This window comes from Aotus nancymaae, unplaced genomic scaffold, assembly GCF_030222135.1.
Source record: "Aotus nancymaae isolate 86718 unplaced genomic scaffold, 86718_ANA_hifiasm-v0.15.2.pri h1tg000083l, whole genome shotgun sequence".
NCBI lineage: Eukaryota > Metazoa > Chordata > Mammalia > Primates > Aotidae > Aotus > Aotus nancymaae.
Genome location: NW_026988498.1, coordinates 2,880,284 through 2,897,321, shown reverse-complemented (window position 1 = coordinate 2,897,321; position 17,038 = coordinate 2,880,284). Strand labels below are relative to the sequence as shown.

At 42.1% G+C, this 17,038-nt stretch overlaps 1 protein-coding gene across 6 annotated transcripts in view; it reads left to right on the top strand.

Moving 5' to 3' along the window:
• Window positions 1-17,038, top strand: part of PRKCQ (protein kinase C theta) — a 145,940-nt gene that overhangs the window by 89,599 nt on the left and 39,303 nt on the right. For all 6 annotated transcript variants that reach the window (XM_012443410.2, XM_064369072.1, XM_021670600.2 and 3 more), the window contains exon 12: window positions 2,349-2,522. In XM_012443410.2, coding sequence (XP_012298833.2) covers window positions 2,349-2,522 — 174 coding nt within the window. The remainder of the gene's footprint in view (window positions 1-2,348; window positions 2,523-17,038) is intronic.

Here is a 17,038-nt window from a genome sequence, read left to right as displayed (position 1 = left end):
AGTATCCCAAGGCGCAGCTGGGAGCCCCAGGTTTCCCTACTCCATGTCCAAAGCCATCCACTCCTTTTCATCAGGACCTTGGGTCCCTATGGACCTTGGAGAGGAGAGGAGTGGGGCGAGGCATCAGAGCAAGATGGGACAGCCATGTTGCTCTTTCTCACTACACTGAGAACACTCCAAAACTTGTCTTTTCTCTCTCTTCTGGCTTTATATGGAAAGTATGTTTCCTCACCAAGGCCTCTACACCCTTGTTCTCAATCTACTTTTAAGCCCAGGAAAACAAACTTTGTGTTTTCCCTTTTTCTTTTTTTCTTTTTAGATGCAATCTTGCTCTGTTGCTCAGGCTGGAATGCTGTGGCGCTATCTCAGCTCACTGCAACCTCTGCCTCCCAGGTTCAAAGGATTGTGCCCCAGCCTCCCAAGTAGCTGGGATTATAGGCACCTGCCACCATGCCTGACTAATTTTTTTGTATTTTTAGTAGAGACAGGGTTTCACCATGTTGGCCAGGCTGGTCTTGAACTCCTGACTTTGTGATCCGCCCATCTCAGCCTCCCAAAGTGCTGGGATTATAGGCATGAGCCACCATGCCTGGCCCAAATTGTGTGTTTTCTGGGGATGTGAGCATCATTCATTTGCCTGAGTTCTCATCTACGTTTCATCCCTTATATCAAGCCAGCTACCACCAATCCACAAATCTGCACTACTGCGTTTTAAACTTAGACACTCACATGTCCAGGACTGGTGTAGCATCACTGACTTCAGCCTTTCCCAAAAGTCAACAAAAGAAACAAATGACAAATGACTGAATTTTAACAACTGTGATTCAGAGATCACTTTAGAGCTCACTTTCCCAGATCTGATCTCATCTGACTTTCACAATAGTCCCGTCAGTTAGAGAATGCAGTAATTGGAAACTGAAGCCCAGGGGGCCTCATCGGTCTGCCCACATTTCCACAGCTAGTAAATGTCTGTGAAGTAAAACTGGAGCTAGAATTTTCTGTATCCAAATGCCATGCCCTTACAATTGCCAACAGTGTGTTACTGTATCATTTGCAAAAACTAAAATTGTTGAAACCCTCCATCATATGCCATCTGGTGTCCTTTGATATACGAGCCACGAAATCAAGCGGGAAAAGTAAATTTTGGAGTTAAATCTTCCCCTAGTAGCTCCAAGAATCTGAATCTGAGCACGTTATTCTTTGAACTCAGTATTTTGTTGTTGTTGTTGTTGTTAACTTCTGTCCTGCAGAGCATGACAAGCTAAGAATTCAATTAGATAATAAAATTAGGTCGAAAATGTAAAGTAGGTAGCAGAATGCATGATGCATAGTAGATCCTAAAATATGTCATTCACATTTTGGTGTCCTTTGATATAAGGGCCATGGAATCAAGTGGGAAAAGAAAACTTTGGAGTTAAATCCTTCCCTGGTAGCTCTGAGAATCTGAGCAAGTCATTCTTTGAACCCGGTGTCATTCACATTTTAGGACCTACTCTGTGCCATACATTTGGCTACGAATAATTCTTTGCTATGCTGTCAGAGAAAATGGTGGGTTTTTTTTTTTTTTTTTTTTCCTTTTGAGACAGAGTCTCTCTCTGTCGCCTGGACTGGAGCGCAATGGTGCGATCTCAGCTCACCACAACCTCCACCTCCCACGTTCAAGCAATTCCCCGCCTCAGCCTCCCAAGTAGCCGAGACTACAGGCACCCACCACCATGCCTGGCTAATTTATGTATTTTTTTTTTTTCAGTAGAGACAGGATTTTACCATGTTGACCAGGCTGGTCTCGAACTCCTGACCTCAGGTGATCCACCTACCTTGGCCTCCTAAAATCCTGGGAGTACAGGCATGAGCCACCACACCAGGCCGGTGTTGATTTTTGAAGTCCACAAGGAGAACCATATCCCTCCATTCTTCTTTTGGCCTGGAAAAACAGTAAAACATAAAGCTAGGTTTCATGTGCACTTGCAGTGATGTTTCAAGTACGATATCTCCTCTCTGCTACTCAACTCTTCTTTCTTCACTGTGCATTTTGTCTCTCTGGATTTTTATTATACTCTCACTCGGGTCCCTGAGCAGGCAGGGCACACTTTTAAAAACCCATTCGATTGCTTAATAATTTTGTGAAACCCTCAGAAAGAGTACAAAGATAGCATGAACAGTGCTGTAACATCTGAGGCCAGTGAAGTGCTCCCTTTTGTCTCAGGAATAGCTTATCCAGGATGGATGGGGTTGGAGAAGAAACCCCTTTTCTCATCCAACACAGGTCTCTCTCAAGACTTTGTCTCTTTTTTAAGAAGTGAGAATCCAAATTCTAAAATAAAGTTACTTCTTCCCCTTCCTTCTAGGTCTTCCTGGCAGAATTCAAGAAAACCAATCAATTTTTCGCAATAAAGGCCTTAAAGAAAGATGTGGTCTTGATGGACGATGATGTCGAGTGCACGATGGTAGAGAAGAGAGTTCTTTCATTGGCCTGGGAGCATCCGTTTCTGACGCACATGTTTTGTACGTTCCAGACTAAGGTATGGCTTCTGCTCCGGCAACCCCACCTCGCCTCTAACCTGTCTCAGTGTGGTACCTCCAATGGTGCCCTCATTAGGAGACGCGGGTCATTAGTCTCCATATTTATCTTACATTTCGGTGTACCTGCCATCCATCCAAACAAGGTTCGTCCCTCTACACGCCGTGGAAGTATTACTTAGAATGTTTTAATGTCGTCAGTTGGGAAAGATCTTTACTCCTAGATTTGTTTGTCTGTTTTCCTGGTTTTTAGAAGTTGGTTTCATTTAGCATAACAACCAGGCTTCTCAGCAGACTGTGACTTGGGGGAGAACGTGACAACTGTTTGTTCATCTATCCTGAATGTATTTGAAGAGATAAAAATTGGAAAATAGATCAAAATGTATATACACTACTATTTTTCTCTTCAAGGCTGGGAGAAAAAGCAGCCTTAGAGAGGGTTCCATCAGTGAGCAAGCCCCTGAGCTGGGAGGTGGAGATTGGATGTGTCTGCATTCCCACTCAGCATTGGGACCCTTTCCTTGTGCTGAATTTGCCAGAAGGCTCTGCCGTTCTAGGAGGACTTGCATCCTGGTCTCCTTTTTCCTTTATATATATGTATATATATATGTGTGTGTGTATATATATGTATATGTGTGTGTATATATATACGTATATACACACACACACACACACACACATATATATATATATATATATATCTCCTTTTCTTACCTGAATCAGAAGTTCAGGATCATTGCAGAAAATGTTTGTAAACTCAAAGAAGAAAATCATGTATAATCCCAGCACTGAGATACACTCACCGTTAATACTTCGAAGTTTCTCCTATAGATTGTCTCCACAGTGGACTTTTAAAAAGAAAGATAGCAACCCACTGTAAAAACCTCCCATTCTGTCATCTGCATTTGTTACATTCTGTTATATGTATTCTCACATCTTTGGATATTCTACAATGTAATTTAGCTAGAACATCTCTAATTTTTTGTTCTGATTTAAATAACACTAAAGTGGACATCCTTGAAGATTAGTTTTCACGCACACACACTGTGATTCTTCTCTCCTTGTTTGTCCCCTCTCCGCCACCTCATCTCGGCTGTCTACCACCTGCGCTAATTAGCAGCCCCAGGTTTTTTTTTTTTTTTAGGTGAAACAAGTAAATCATTGGCTTTATTCTGGGTCCTGGAAGCCCCAATATGAGTCTGAAAAAAAGACACAACAGGGGTGGCAGCCCTGGGGGCTGGTGCAGAAAACAGTCCCTAACTTTTTTGGCCCTGAGAGCCAAAAGAGCAGTGAGGAGAAGGCTTAGCAAGAGGCCTGGTGCAGGGGAGGTCAGGTCCCTCAGGAACCCCTCCTCCCCCAGGGGAAGGAGGAAGAGGGCTGGAGAGTCTGCTCAGTTCCTCAGCAATGGCACTGCAGGAGGGTGCAGGCCACAGGTTACTCCTTGCCCTTCTCAGGGGTACTGGGCTCCCAGGGCCACTTGGTAATCCCCAGGGGCTCAGTCTCAGGGTCCAGCTGTGGCTCCCCCAAGGGCCCCTCGCCCTCCAGGTCCAGCTTCTCAAAAGAGGAGCCGCTGGTGCCTGACTTGCTAATTTTTTATGTTAAATAAATTAGGTGTTTATAAGTAATAGTTCTTGATTTTCTAGTTGATGTAAGTAGGGGAATTGACAAGTGAGATGAAAATGTTAATTTATAAAGGGAAAGTAAAGCTAGGTGAGGTTGAATTATAATTATACTGTGCAGGAAACACTATAAAGGCTTTAGGCTACCTTTCTCATTTCTATGCCAGTTAATTTCCTGGGTTCTAGAGTGGTTAGTTCTATGGGAATTGTGTTTTTTAATTTTTTTTTTAAGATGATGAAAACTACTCTCAATCAAATTAGTACCATCATTTCAGCTTTGAATACCTGGCGGTAATTGCCTGGACTCTTCAATAAACATTAGCAAATTCTTAAAAAAAAAAAAAAAAAAAAAAAAAAAAAGGCCCAAAGAACCCAAGGGGTGGAGGCTTTTCCGTTTGTTTGTTTTATTTTGTTTGTTTTGCTTTGTTTTTTGTTTTTGAGATGGAGTCTCACTCTGTCACCAGGCTGGAATGTAGTGGCACAATCTCAGCTCACTGCAACCTCTGCCTCCTGGATTCAAGCAATTATTCTGCCTCAGCCTCCCAAGTAGCTGAGATTACAGGTGTGCACCACCACACTCAGCTAATTTTTGTATTTTTAGTAGAGATGGGGTTTCACCATGTTGGGAAGGCTGGTCTCGAACTCCTGGCCTCAGGTGATCCACTCACCTTGGCCTCCCAAAGTGCTGAGATTCCAGGAATGAGCCACTGCATCCGGCCCTTTTCCTGTTTTCTATCTCAAGTCATGACGACTGGAGAGTGAATGAGAGAAAACTTCTAAAGTGACTTGAAATAATGAGGGAACCAGAGAATGAATGAAGAGAGAATTAATGAGGGAACCAGAGAATGAATGAAGAGAGAATTAATGAGGGAACCAGGGAATGAATGAAGAAAGTGGATGGCAACTGGGGCGTCCATCACCACCTCTGCAGTTCCCAGTAGATTCTCAGCAAATGTCCAGTGACCAAATCAATGAATAAATGAACTTACGTAAGATAAAGAGAAATCAGATCATGGCAAATCACTTATTGAGCACATGCTGTGCTCAAAGCTCTGTGGAGGACACAGAAATATATAATACAGCTCCCAACCTCGAGAACTTCACACTCAAATAACAGCATTTCTAACAGTATGAGGAATATTAGATTAGAAGGCAGACACAAAGTACCAGAGCTGAGAGAAACTAGAAACGGGAGTTTGAATGGCAGAAGGGACCTTGGGCATGAATGATGTGGCCTCAGGAGAGGAAGTAGAAAGGACTGGGGTGTCCTGATCAGCTGTTGAGGAGAGTGCAGGCCCACTTCCTGCCGCAGGGAGCAGGCTGAACTTCCCATGCTGAAGGCTAGAGAGATTTTGTACTAGAAACTCCCTCCTGGAGATGCTAGATACCCATTGGCCTGGGAGGGTGAAGTTATGTCACCTACAGGCAAAGCGACAAATTCTGCCACCCTCTCCATGCTGTTGTCTAGATTTTCTCCACACCTTGGGGCTCCCTGTAATCTTTTCCTCTTGTGGTATTTTGGGGCTTGTAGCAAGCTGCTAAACACACTTTATTATTTTTTTACTATAAATAAAGATTTTTATTCTGAAACTTTCATAATAGTGAAAAATTGGAAACACAAATGCCCAATGATAGATTTATTGAACAAATTATTATATGGTCAGAGAAAATAATACCATATAACCGTTTTAAATGATGGTATAAATGCTTAAATACTAATATGAAATGATGTTTATGAAATCATAAGTGGGAATATATAATATTTCCTTTTAAGTAAGAACATACGCATGTATAAGCATGAAAAATGAAAAACTAACAGTTGCTAATAGGATTGTAAATGATTTTATTTTTGTTATATTTTTCTGTGTATGTTACTAGAAGCACACTTTAGACTGGGCTTCTGGGCACTTAGACAGTTGTGTTTCTCTTGGTGCCTTCTCCCGGCTTTTTTCTTTTTTTTAGATTTGCATGTATGACAGTTTTCATGTCTTATGGGGAAGGCTGTTGGGAATCCCACTTTGTAGAAGATAGGTATGCTCCCTTCTCTTGCCTGTCCATCACAGCTTCAGGCAAAATTTCTTTCCCTCTTATGAGAGATCCCCTTAGCCCATTTATGCCTGAGGTTGCAATTTTTTGAATTTTGAAATCGGACCTTGGCAATGACCTTGAACAGTAGGATATAAACAACTCCCATATGCTTACCGTTCCAATAATGGAACACTAGGCATAAATGAGTTCTGTGCAGCTGGGATGCTTTACCAAGACCTGAGCAACAAGTGCATCCACAACATCGGTGCCAGGAGAGAAAAAAAAACTTTGAGAGAGAATGTGCACCTGAAATGTAAATCTGGCTCAGGACTCAAATTTCAAGGAACCGAGTCCTTTTAGAAAGAGAGGGAGGAAAGAAAGGAAGAAGCTTGCATCACCCTTTCCCAACACCCCGAGTTGTTGTTTTTGGTATGTCTTAATTTATTATTCAAACCTCACATGTCAAAGTAACTGATTAAATACCATAAGTGAATGCAAAAGGCAACAACCGATATGGGATATGGATGATGCTTTGTTCTGGGAACATGTTGGGCATGACCGCTCTTGAGAGGACAGTTACTTGTGTATACTAGTGAAGGCATCAGATAAGATAAATTATGTACTTCTCCAGGACATTGCTATTTTTTAAAGGAAGTTATTCATCTGCTTTCTGCCTCCAAATAGTGTGCCTGTTGAAATCAGATTGTTCAGGAGATTCTGAGGACAGCTATTCACTTGTTATAAATCAGGGGCATTTGGATTAAATGGTTAAAAGTTTTTAAAGTGCACAGATGAGGGATATATCACCTATGGAAGGGTGAAAATATGGTACGGCCATTTAGGAAGCTAAGAATTGTGAAAATTCCTGTGGATTTGGATTCTGAAGTTCAAGCCCAGCTCTGCCATGTATTTGCAGAGCTCTGAGGCACCCACTTCACCCTTGCCCAGGACAGAGTTAGAGTTACAGGCAGAGGGGCTGGGAGATGTAAAACCAGGGGTCCTAATGGGATGACACCGTCTGGGGACACAGATGTACAGAATAATTCATGGAATCTGAACCTGAATCTGAATGAAGCTCAAATCAAAAGAATCTTCAAAATTAATTTTCTGTGTGCTAGATCAAGAGGACTTTGCACATCATTCAGGCTCTGACATAAATCACTGGCTCAGGGTCTAACACAGATCAGCATTCCAAGATGCTGCTCTCTTGGCAAGAGGAAAGAAGGGCTTGCTATTCTTTCACTTTTTTTCTAACATTTCTTTGTTATTAATATTTACATTTTCTGTCTTACACGAACATCTACAGGGCTTGAAATTGCACGATCCCTTCTCAGTCCCCCATTTGGTTCAGATGCCAGCCAACTTCTGCACTACAGATTTCCAACTTAGATTTTTACTGTTTTCCATTACTTACATTTTAAAAGTAAAAAAATAAAAATAAAAAAATAGGAAAATCCACAATAAAATTTGTCTGCAAGAATAGTTGTCATAAGTCTCACAACTTTATTCACTTACAAGTAGATTTAAAACAATTAGACAAAAATAATTAACCAACTGGGCACGGTGGCCCATGCCTGTAATGCCAGCACTTTGGGAGGTTGAAGCAGGCAGATCACGAGGTCAGTAGTTCAAGACCAGCCTGGCCAACATGGTGAAACCACGCCTCTACTAAAAATACAAAAAATTGCCGGGCGTGGTGGGGGGCACCTGCAATTCCAGCTACTTGAGAGGCTGAGGCAGGGGAATCACTTGAATCCAGGAGGTGAAATTTGCAGTGAACCGAGACTGAGCCATTGCACTCCAGCCTGGGCAACAGAGCAAGACTCCATATAAAAAAGAAAATTAACTATAAAACTTTGAAACACTCACAGGGAAAAATAAACACTGAAAAAACAATTCCCTTCTTTTTTAATTATATTACAGCAAAAGAAAGATTAATAAATCAATTATGTAAAGTTTCTGTGCTCTATATCTGATAAACGGTGGAGCAATAAGAAGCTTTACTTCGAAAACTTGTTTGGAAAGGAAAGATGCATCTAACACTGTAAGGATGCCATTTGTTTTTAATTTCAAGGAAATAATTTTCCCTTAGAAATTAAAAGTGAACTAAGGTCTATCTTCCTTTGTGTCTCTTTTGAATTCTGAAAGGCCGATCTGTATTCAAGTCTAAAACTGACATTTAAGAAGTGTTACTGTTTCACACTTAAGTAGCTCTAGATTCTGCGGGGACATCTCTGTCTCCAGGTCCTTCCTCAGATTGGATCTGAGGGCAGGCAGCTGTGGTTTCGCAGGTCTCTGAAGAGCGGTCTCCCAGGGTGACGCCAGGAGGCAGAATGCTAGTGTTCCTGGATTCAAATCACTGCCCTTGACTCCCACACTCCCAGTCTGCACCAGGTGAACATTCTTGGTCAGTATTACTCTGAAATTTTTGTTTTATGAAAAAGGAAACTGAGTTTCACTTTCTATTCATAGAACACACAAAGCTCTACTTCCGGTTATGGCTTCAGGGCATGAGTTTGTGAGTTACTCTGAACAGGGCACCTAACATTTCTTTGTGACACTGGTTCCCCTTTTTTGCTTCCCAAAGGATAATGTAAAATAATAATAATAATAATAATAATAATAATAATAGCACTTGCAGAGAAGTTTGGATCTTTTTCGGAGAAAGTACCATACTAACTACAAGATACTATTTAAAATTAAAAAGAAAAACTCCTTTAACTTGATAGTTTTTAAAAAGTATGTCATCCTGATATTTCCATAGTTTTAAGGCAAAATGCATCTAAGAAAGTTTTTAATTTCAAGCATTTTGTTCAGAAATGGCTTCATCTGAAGCTCTCAAAAATGCTTCAATCCATGAACCTTCAGTTGAGTTAGGAGCCCTGGAAATTATCACAACTGTAGCAAGGAAAAGAAAACCCACATAACCACATCCTCCAAAAGACGTGTCCCTGCTCTAAGACAAGAATTAACTTTTTATAGCTGCCCCCATCTTCAGTGACAGATAAGCCGCTTTTCTTTAAAGTCCTCTGGCAGCGTTCTCGTCCTGAGATGCTTACAAGTTGTTATTTCAGAAGCTGGGGGTCACTTAGACATTCTACAGATTCCCCTGTTACGCAATCAAACTGATACAGCAAATGTTAGATTTACAGCAAATTTACCAAAATTAGTCGATTTACAGTTGTCAAGCTGAAATAATCAAAAAGGCCAGAATCTCATTTAAAGAGCATTTATTCACACTCAAAGTTTCAGGATGGCCCACCTGGAAACATCCCAAAAGAATGGAGTCAGAGTTGCAAAGGAGGGAAGTTTAGACGTTTATTTCCATAGGCAGACACAGAGGCGTTTTTAGCAGGATTACATTGTCCATACAAGATTGGTGCATAGTTCCAGGAACTTGGTTATAGGCAGTGCTTATTTTAGGGAAAAGGACATGTAACATCTTTTACAGAGGGTGCAACAGTCATGAGTTTTCTGTCATCTGGTCTAAGGAAAATAGGGCAAAAAAAGGGAAGGTAATCTTTAACAAGGTTCATTAATTAAGAAGGCAGGAGGCAGCCAGGCACTGTGGCTCATGCCTGTAATCCCAGCACTTTGGAAGGCTGAGGCGGGTGGATCACCTGAGGTCAGGAGTTTGAGACCAGCCTGACTAACATGGTGAAACCTCATCACTACTAAAAGCACAAAAATGAGCTGGGCGTGGTGGTGTGTGCCTGTAATTCCAGCTACTTGGGAAGCTGAGGCAGGAGAATCGCTTGAACCTGGCAGGCAGAGGTTGTGGTGAGCTGAGGTTGCGCCACTGCATTCCAGCCTGGGCAACAAAGTGAGTCTCCATCTCAAAAAAAAAAAAAAATTAGCTGGGCATGGTGGCAGTTGCCTATAATCCCAGCTACTCAGGAGGCTGAGGCAGGAGAATCACTTGAATCCAAGGTGGGGGTAGGTTGCAGTGAGCCAAGATTGCGTCACTGCACACTCCAGCCTAGGCAAAAGAGTGAAACTCCATCTCAGAAAAGAAAAAAAAAAGGAAGTATTTGTCCCTGACATTGTTTAATTCTCTCTAGTCATTGTACAGAACAAGAAAAATAAGAAAGCAAGTTAATGTCTAATCTGAGAAACAGAAGTTGTAACCATATGTGACAGATCACAGTCACATCTCTCTCAAGGCGTAAAATGCATTTTAGGAATTCCAACAGCTTTTAAATGTTATTTATTTTCACACAGTCATTTATGGGAAATTAATGTTGCACTCACAACGTTTGCTTAAGGTTTTCTCATCCAAATACACAATAGGCAATGAGTGAACACATATTCAGGAATTCTCGGACTGAAAGAACGAGACACTCGGTGCATCTGAAATGGCGCGCCTTTCCTACACGCCCGCTTTTTACACTCACAGATACGTTCTCATCTTTATGTGACTCTAACATTTCTTCCAGGCTCATGGTCCATATTGTCTCTCCATTCCTTTGTCAGCTGTTCTCACAAAGCCCCCAGAGTGTTGTCACCAGCTTCCCAGAAGTCATGAGCATTTGGTATCTCCTTCAAGAGAGTGCTGCAGGAAAATGCCTGCCTTCTGGGAATCTACTATTCCTCCTTTGGGTTTCGTTGTTGTTGTTTTGTTTGTTTGGTGTTTTGTTTTTGTTGAGGAGGAGTCTCATTCTGCCTCCCAGACTGGAGTGCAGTGGAATGATCTTGGCTCACTGCAACCTCTATCTCCTGGGTTCAAGTGATTCTCCTGCCTCAGCCTCCCAAGTAGCTGGGATTACAGCTATGCACCACCATCCCCAGCTAGTTTTTTTTTTTTTCTGTTTTAGTAGAGATGGGGTTTCACCATGTTAGCCAGGCTGGTCTCAAATTCCTGACCTCAAGTGGTCCGCCCACCTCAGCCTCCCAAAATGCTGGAATTATAGGCGTGACCCACACGTCTGGCCTACTCTCCCTCCTTCAAAATCTTGCTCAAAAACTACCTGCTCTATAAGTCACTCTCAATCAAGTACACTAAATCCTGCTTGTCTTTCAGACCCGCAGGCTTCTCAGCTTACTTGACCCACAAAGATGATTTTGCTCCTGTACTGCTGGGTGTCTTCTGTGACTTCTTTCATATGCACTTGTTCTGTTTAAATAATACCCTCTCTACTTAAATAATACATTCCTTGTTACCAATATGCATGTTTCACTCTTCTCTTTTGTTTCATGTGCCCGTAGAATGCTAGATAATGTTCAGGGGCTGGGGCTTGGCGGGGGTGGGAGAGAAAAAGAAAGACAAATGGTCTGACCGTAGATGACACTGGCTGACTCAGGTGTCAGGAAGGCTGGTCCTGAATAGAAGTGCAGAGGAGAGGTCGTCTGTCTTCCCAGTCATCTCTTACCTTCTGTTTTATTATTTTCCCCTTTATCCCAGAGTTCACATGATCTTGTACCCACTGTAGCTATCTGGTCTATGCCTTGATTCTTCATTTTTTTCTATTTTCAAGACAGAGTCTTGCTCTGTTGCCCAGGCAGCTCACTGCAACCTCCACCTCCTGGATTCAAGCGACTCTCCTGCCTCAGCCTCCCAAGTAGCTGGGATTACAGGCATGTGCCATCTTGCCCAGCTAATTTTTGTATTTTTAGTAGAGATGGGATTTCATCATATTGGCCAGGTTGGTCTTGAACTCCTGACCTCAGGTGATCCACCCACCTCCACCTCCCAAAGTGCTAGGATTACAGGCGTGAGCCACTGTGCCCGGCCTCTGCCTTGATCCTTGATAGAAAAATTATTCTTCCCCATCTCCTTGTCTGTCCCTCTTAAAACTTCTGTCACTTCTGTCCCTCTTAAAACTTCTGTCACTTCAGGGTCCTCTTCTCCTCTACCAGTCTTAGAGAAAATATCTGATAAATAGCACAGAACAGTTTAATATGTGTTGTTCCTAGCGATGATTTCTTCCTAAAATGGGGCAGAATTGAGGTTCCTTATTAGACCCAACATTACGTTGTATTTGAGGTGATTACAGTTCCCATCCTGAGGTGACACACTGGGACTCTTCCGTGGAAACTGTGGGAATATATGAGAGTTGGAATAAATCTGTTGCAGAGATTCAAGTGCCAACCCACAGAAAAGCCTGCTTTTACGAAGTAGGAGGAAGAGGAGGGGGGAAGTGATAGGGAGGATCCCACTGGTTGGTGAGAGGAGGAACAGAGGAGTTAGGAGTACTGGAAGATAAGAAAGAATTTCAAGGAAGAGATAGGATCATATATTTAATGTGCTGAAGAGTTGACAATCAAAAAAGCGTGTGGAGTGTGTCATTCAGGAGGAACAGACAATAAAAAGGGAAGGAGTGAGTGGTTGGTGGGCAGATTCAGTGGGGATACAGAAACCTTCCAGAAAGAGTTTTCAGAAGATGGAAGCTCGTGATGACTGCAGAGTGTAAGGGATGAGAATCATGGGAAATGCTTGAGCCAGAAATGAAGAAACCAGACAAGAGGGAGGCTATCCAAGTTGTAGCCTTTTCAGATAGGCTTCTTTCACTTAGGAATATGCATTTCAGGGTTGTTCTTTTCTTTCTGTGGCTTGAGAGCTCATTTTTCATTGCTGAGTAATATTCCATTGTATGGATGTACCATCATTTATCCATTCACCTGTTGAGATGCATCTTGGTTGCTCAGAACTAACAACTAATGATTTGTTATGTTCTTTTGTTTTTCTTACAATGACAGACTCCATAGATCAAGAATTTTAGAGTAGGGAGGGGTAGGAGAGGTTATCAGGTCAGATCCCCTCATTTTGCAGTAAATGAAATGGAGCTCCAGAGAGGATAAGCCTAGCTGGTCACAGTAGAGTGCTCTTTTCTGTTGTCAGTCCAAAATTATTAGTAAAGTTGAGACTTCATGATACCTAAATACAAATCTAACTCACAACTTACTTAACTAGAGAATTATACATTCCATGTCCTAAACCTTAGACCCAAGCAAGAGGGGTTCTGCCCAGCCCCCGACTTAGAATCTTCCCTTTGGCCTTTCTCAAACCACACTCCTTCCTATGAAGCCAAGAAGTCATCTCCCCAGGATCTCAATTCCGTACCTAAACAGCCTCAATCCTGCGTAGACGTCTCCCTAGTTTCTGTCCTTGGAAGGGGCAGGAGAGGACTTTCCCCTGTGGCCACGTGGCCAATTAACTGATGCAGAATTTTGAGGGATCCTGAATTTGTCACTAGCCTTCTTGGTCATTATGAAGTTATATTTCCCAAGAGACAAAGAGAACGTATAGGAAGGTAGCGCATATTTAATTGAATTGTTGGGGAGCTTGATTAATAACATTTAAACCTGGGAACCCATGGTGTGGGGCTCCCCTTTGCATCTCACTCCAAATCTTGCAAAGGGTGGGACTGTCCTTGTTCTGATTATAATGCAACTTAATGCTTTTCTTCCCTGTGTGATAAAATAATAACAATATATGTGATAAAGTTAATACGTAAGGAGTTCTTGCTATATGCCGGGCACAGGGCTAAACTCTCTGTATGGATTCTTTCATTTGATTTTGACTATGAACGATGGCTCCCCTTTCTTCTTCAGAGCAGAACTCCCAACTCTTTCTATTGGCTGTCATAGGAGATGTTTCAAAGTAGAGTTGACTTCTGCCTCTGGTTTCCATATTGTTATACTACAGTCTTCGCTGTTACAGCATGTGTTAAATGTGCTTAGCATATGATACTTTAAAAGTTATGATGGGAAACTTAGACATGTTGTTATAAATACTTTGATCTTAATTTTACTTATTTTGCAGCGATTGCAAATATTCTTTTATGTAAAAGTTATTACGTTGGTTTACTAGCCTTTGGAGAAAAAAGATATCTCGAAAAAATGACTATAATTATTCTTTTCCTTCTTTTCCCATCTTATTTTTCTGGAGAGAGATTCTGTATTCCTGAGCTTATTTGCATGATATTTGCCAAGTTATCAGTGCATTTACAAAATTAGCTGTTATTATTTTGATAAAAGTCATTAGTTAATTTCTTTAATGCTATAAACCTGTCATTCATCCTATAATACGTGCACATTTGGCAGTCATTTCCTTATTTACTCAATATTTGACTAGCTGTGTTGAATAGTCGTCACGACCAAACACTTTCCATTCTCTTTATTCTCATTCTCTCATTTGATAAATGTAATCAGTGTAAGAAGAAAGCAGTGTAGAAGCTAGGTTGTATTATATGACTTTTGAGGCCACTTTTATAATTCACCCTTTACTAATTCTAGAATATTCTCAAAATGTCCTATGCCTCCCTCTAAAGAATTATCTTATGTTTTAAATGGTGATATATTTTGACAGCTCTAGGACCTTTAACTCCTCCAAATGATATTCATGTATGCAAACGCAGTCCTATGAAAATTATACAACTGATTTTGTTAAATCTATCACTTTGATCTTGTTTTTGTTTTTTTTTAAAAGACGGGGTCTCACTCTGTTATCCAGGCTGGCTTTGAACTCCTAGGCTCAAGTGATCCTCCTGCCACAGCTTCATGAGTAGCTGAGATTACAGGCATGCACCTCTGCACCCAACTTAAATACCATTTTTTTAAAGCATCAATAACACAAACATAAAAGAGTCATAAAGCTTTGATTACCCACCTATCTACAGAATGTCAACATTGTTTATTGCCTTCTGTTGTCTGGAAATCACAGCAAAGCTGTACGTAACAGTGACTATCATTTTCATGGCCTGGCATCCAGAGCCTCATCACACCATGGGTATATTTGTAATCCGGAAAGTGGATAAATAAATACATACTATTGAATGGCCCTCAAATGCTCTGTTACCCGGGGCACTTCAGAGCTATTCAATGAATCACTTCTTCCCGTGGCCCTGACTGATGTTAACTGTCCAATCCCAGCTGAAACTGACTTCATCAACAGGATGGACATGCTCGGTGTCCTTGTCTCATCATCAAACCTGTGGAGGACTCAGAGCACTCCTGACCCTGTGAGCTGTGCTGGGAGGAACCCTTCTGGGAATGCTCACTTTACCAGTCAGTCGGCTGACTTGCCACAGACAGAAGTTCCAAGGACCTTAGCCTGTTTCCTCCTGCAGGGCCTGGTGGCATAAGGCAACCTTCCTGTTAGAAAATTCACTTTTCTTGCCAGACGTGATGGCTCACACCTGTGATCACAGCACTTTGGGAGGCCAAGGTGGGTGGATCACCTGAGGTCAGGAGTTCAAGACCAGTCTGGCCAACATGGCAAAACCCTGTCTCTACTAAAAATACAAAAATTAGCTGAGCGTGGTGGTGCATGCCTATAATCCCAGTTACTTGGGAGATTGAGGCACAAGAATTGCTTGAACCCAGGAGGCAGAGGTTGCAGTGAGCCGAGATCATGCCACTGCACTCCAGCCTGGGCAACAGAGTGAGACTCCACCTTAAAAAATATATAAAAAATGTACTTTTCCAAGGAACCACTTGACAAAATGCTGTTTTTGCCACCTAAACAAGCAAAGTGAAAAAACTCATGGGACGTTTGGGCTGAGGCGAGAATCCCAGAGATCATCAAGTTCTTCTCCTTGTTTTGTTCTTTCCCAGAATCAGTGATAATTCCCTTCTCCAGTGGACTTGCTTGCTTTCTAAGAGAATGAGATGCAGGTTTCAGAAATAAAATACAGTCTGGGCATGGGGGCTCACACCTGTAATCCCAGCACTTTGGGAGGCTAAGGCAGGTGGATCACTTGAGGTCAGGAGTTCCAGATCAGCCTGGCCAACATTGCAAAACTCTGTCTCTACTAAAAATACAAAAATTAGCCGGCGTGGTGGCAGTGCCTGTAATCCCAGCTACTCTGGACGCTAAGGCATAAGAATCACTTGAAACCAGGAGATGGAGGCTGCAGTAAGCTGAGATCGCACCACTGCATTCCAGCCTGGGTGACAGAGCAAGACTCCATCTCAAAAAAAAAAAAAAAAAAAGAAAAAGAAACAAAATACAAAGACCAATAAAAAAGCAGTTCTTCTGCCACCCTGCTGTCTACTCAAAACAATGCTGAGTCAATTCTGTTTTCACCCATTCTGCTTTCAGCCTTTACCCTACAGTGGAACCAGTTCAAATGTTCAAGCCTCCCAAGACCCCTGGGACCTTAAACACCTGTGGAGACACAGGGATTTGCCTCCCACCCATAGCCTGTCTCTGGAGCGGGACCAGTAAGGAAGCCCTGTGACCTTTGTTCTGTCACCTTCTGGGGGGAGCTCATGGCTGACTGTCATGAACCCGGCCGTATTTACTACCTACCTAGAGAAAGGTTCAAAGAGAGGCTCCTCTCAATTCTCCAGTGATTCTTCAAATATGCGTTATTTCTGGACAATCACCCTTAGAATTTTGCAATATAGCATCCTCTCTCTCACCAATGTTTACTTTTTTACCTGGGAAGCACCACATGGGTCTTGATGTAATGTGCTTAATAGTCACAGTTTATTAATTTTATTTCCCACTCCTCCAGAAAAAGGAGGGAAAAAAGCATGAAGAGTACGATGTAGCTCAGGGGGTCTTTAGGGCAGTAACGGGGAATGCAGCCAAGGGTCTCCTGTACGGGTTTGCTTTTCAGAGGAGGAAACCTGGGATGGTGGGATTTACTTGTCACGCAGCTGATTAGTGACAGTCTCATTTCTCACAGCCTAGAATTTCCATTTGACAGATGCTGTGCCAGGAGTTGTTGACAGTCTCCAAGACTGGGATGTGTTTGGCATGTCCCATCCCCCAATCCATCACAGCTTCAATTCTCACCCACCGGAAAGAATCATTTGCATCGGTTAATGTAGGTTAATGTATTACCCGCCATAAAGACATGAGGTCTAGACTAGTAAGTGCCATTTAAAATTAACCCAACACAGGCCACATTCTCTCCCTCCCT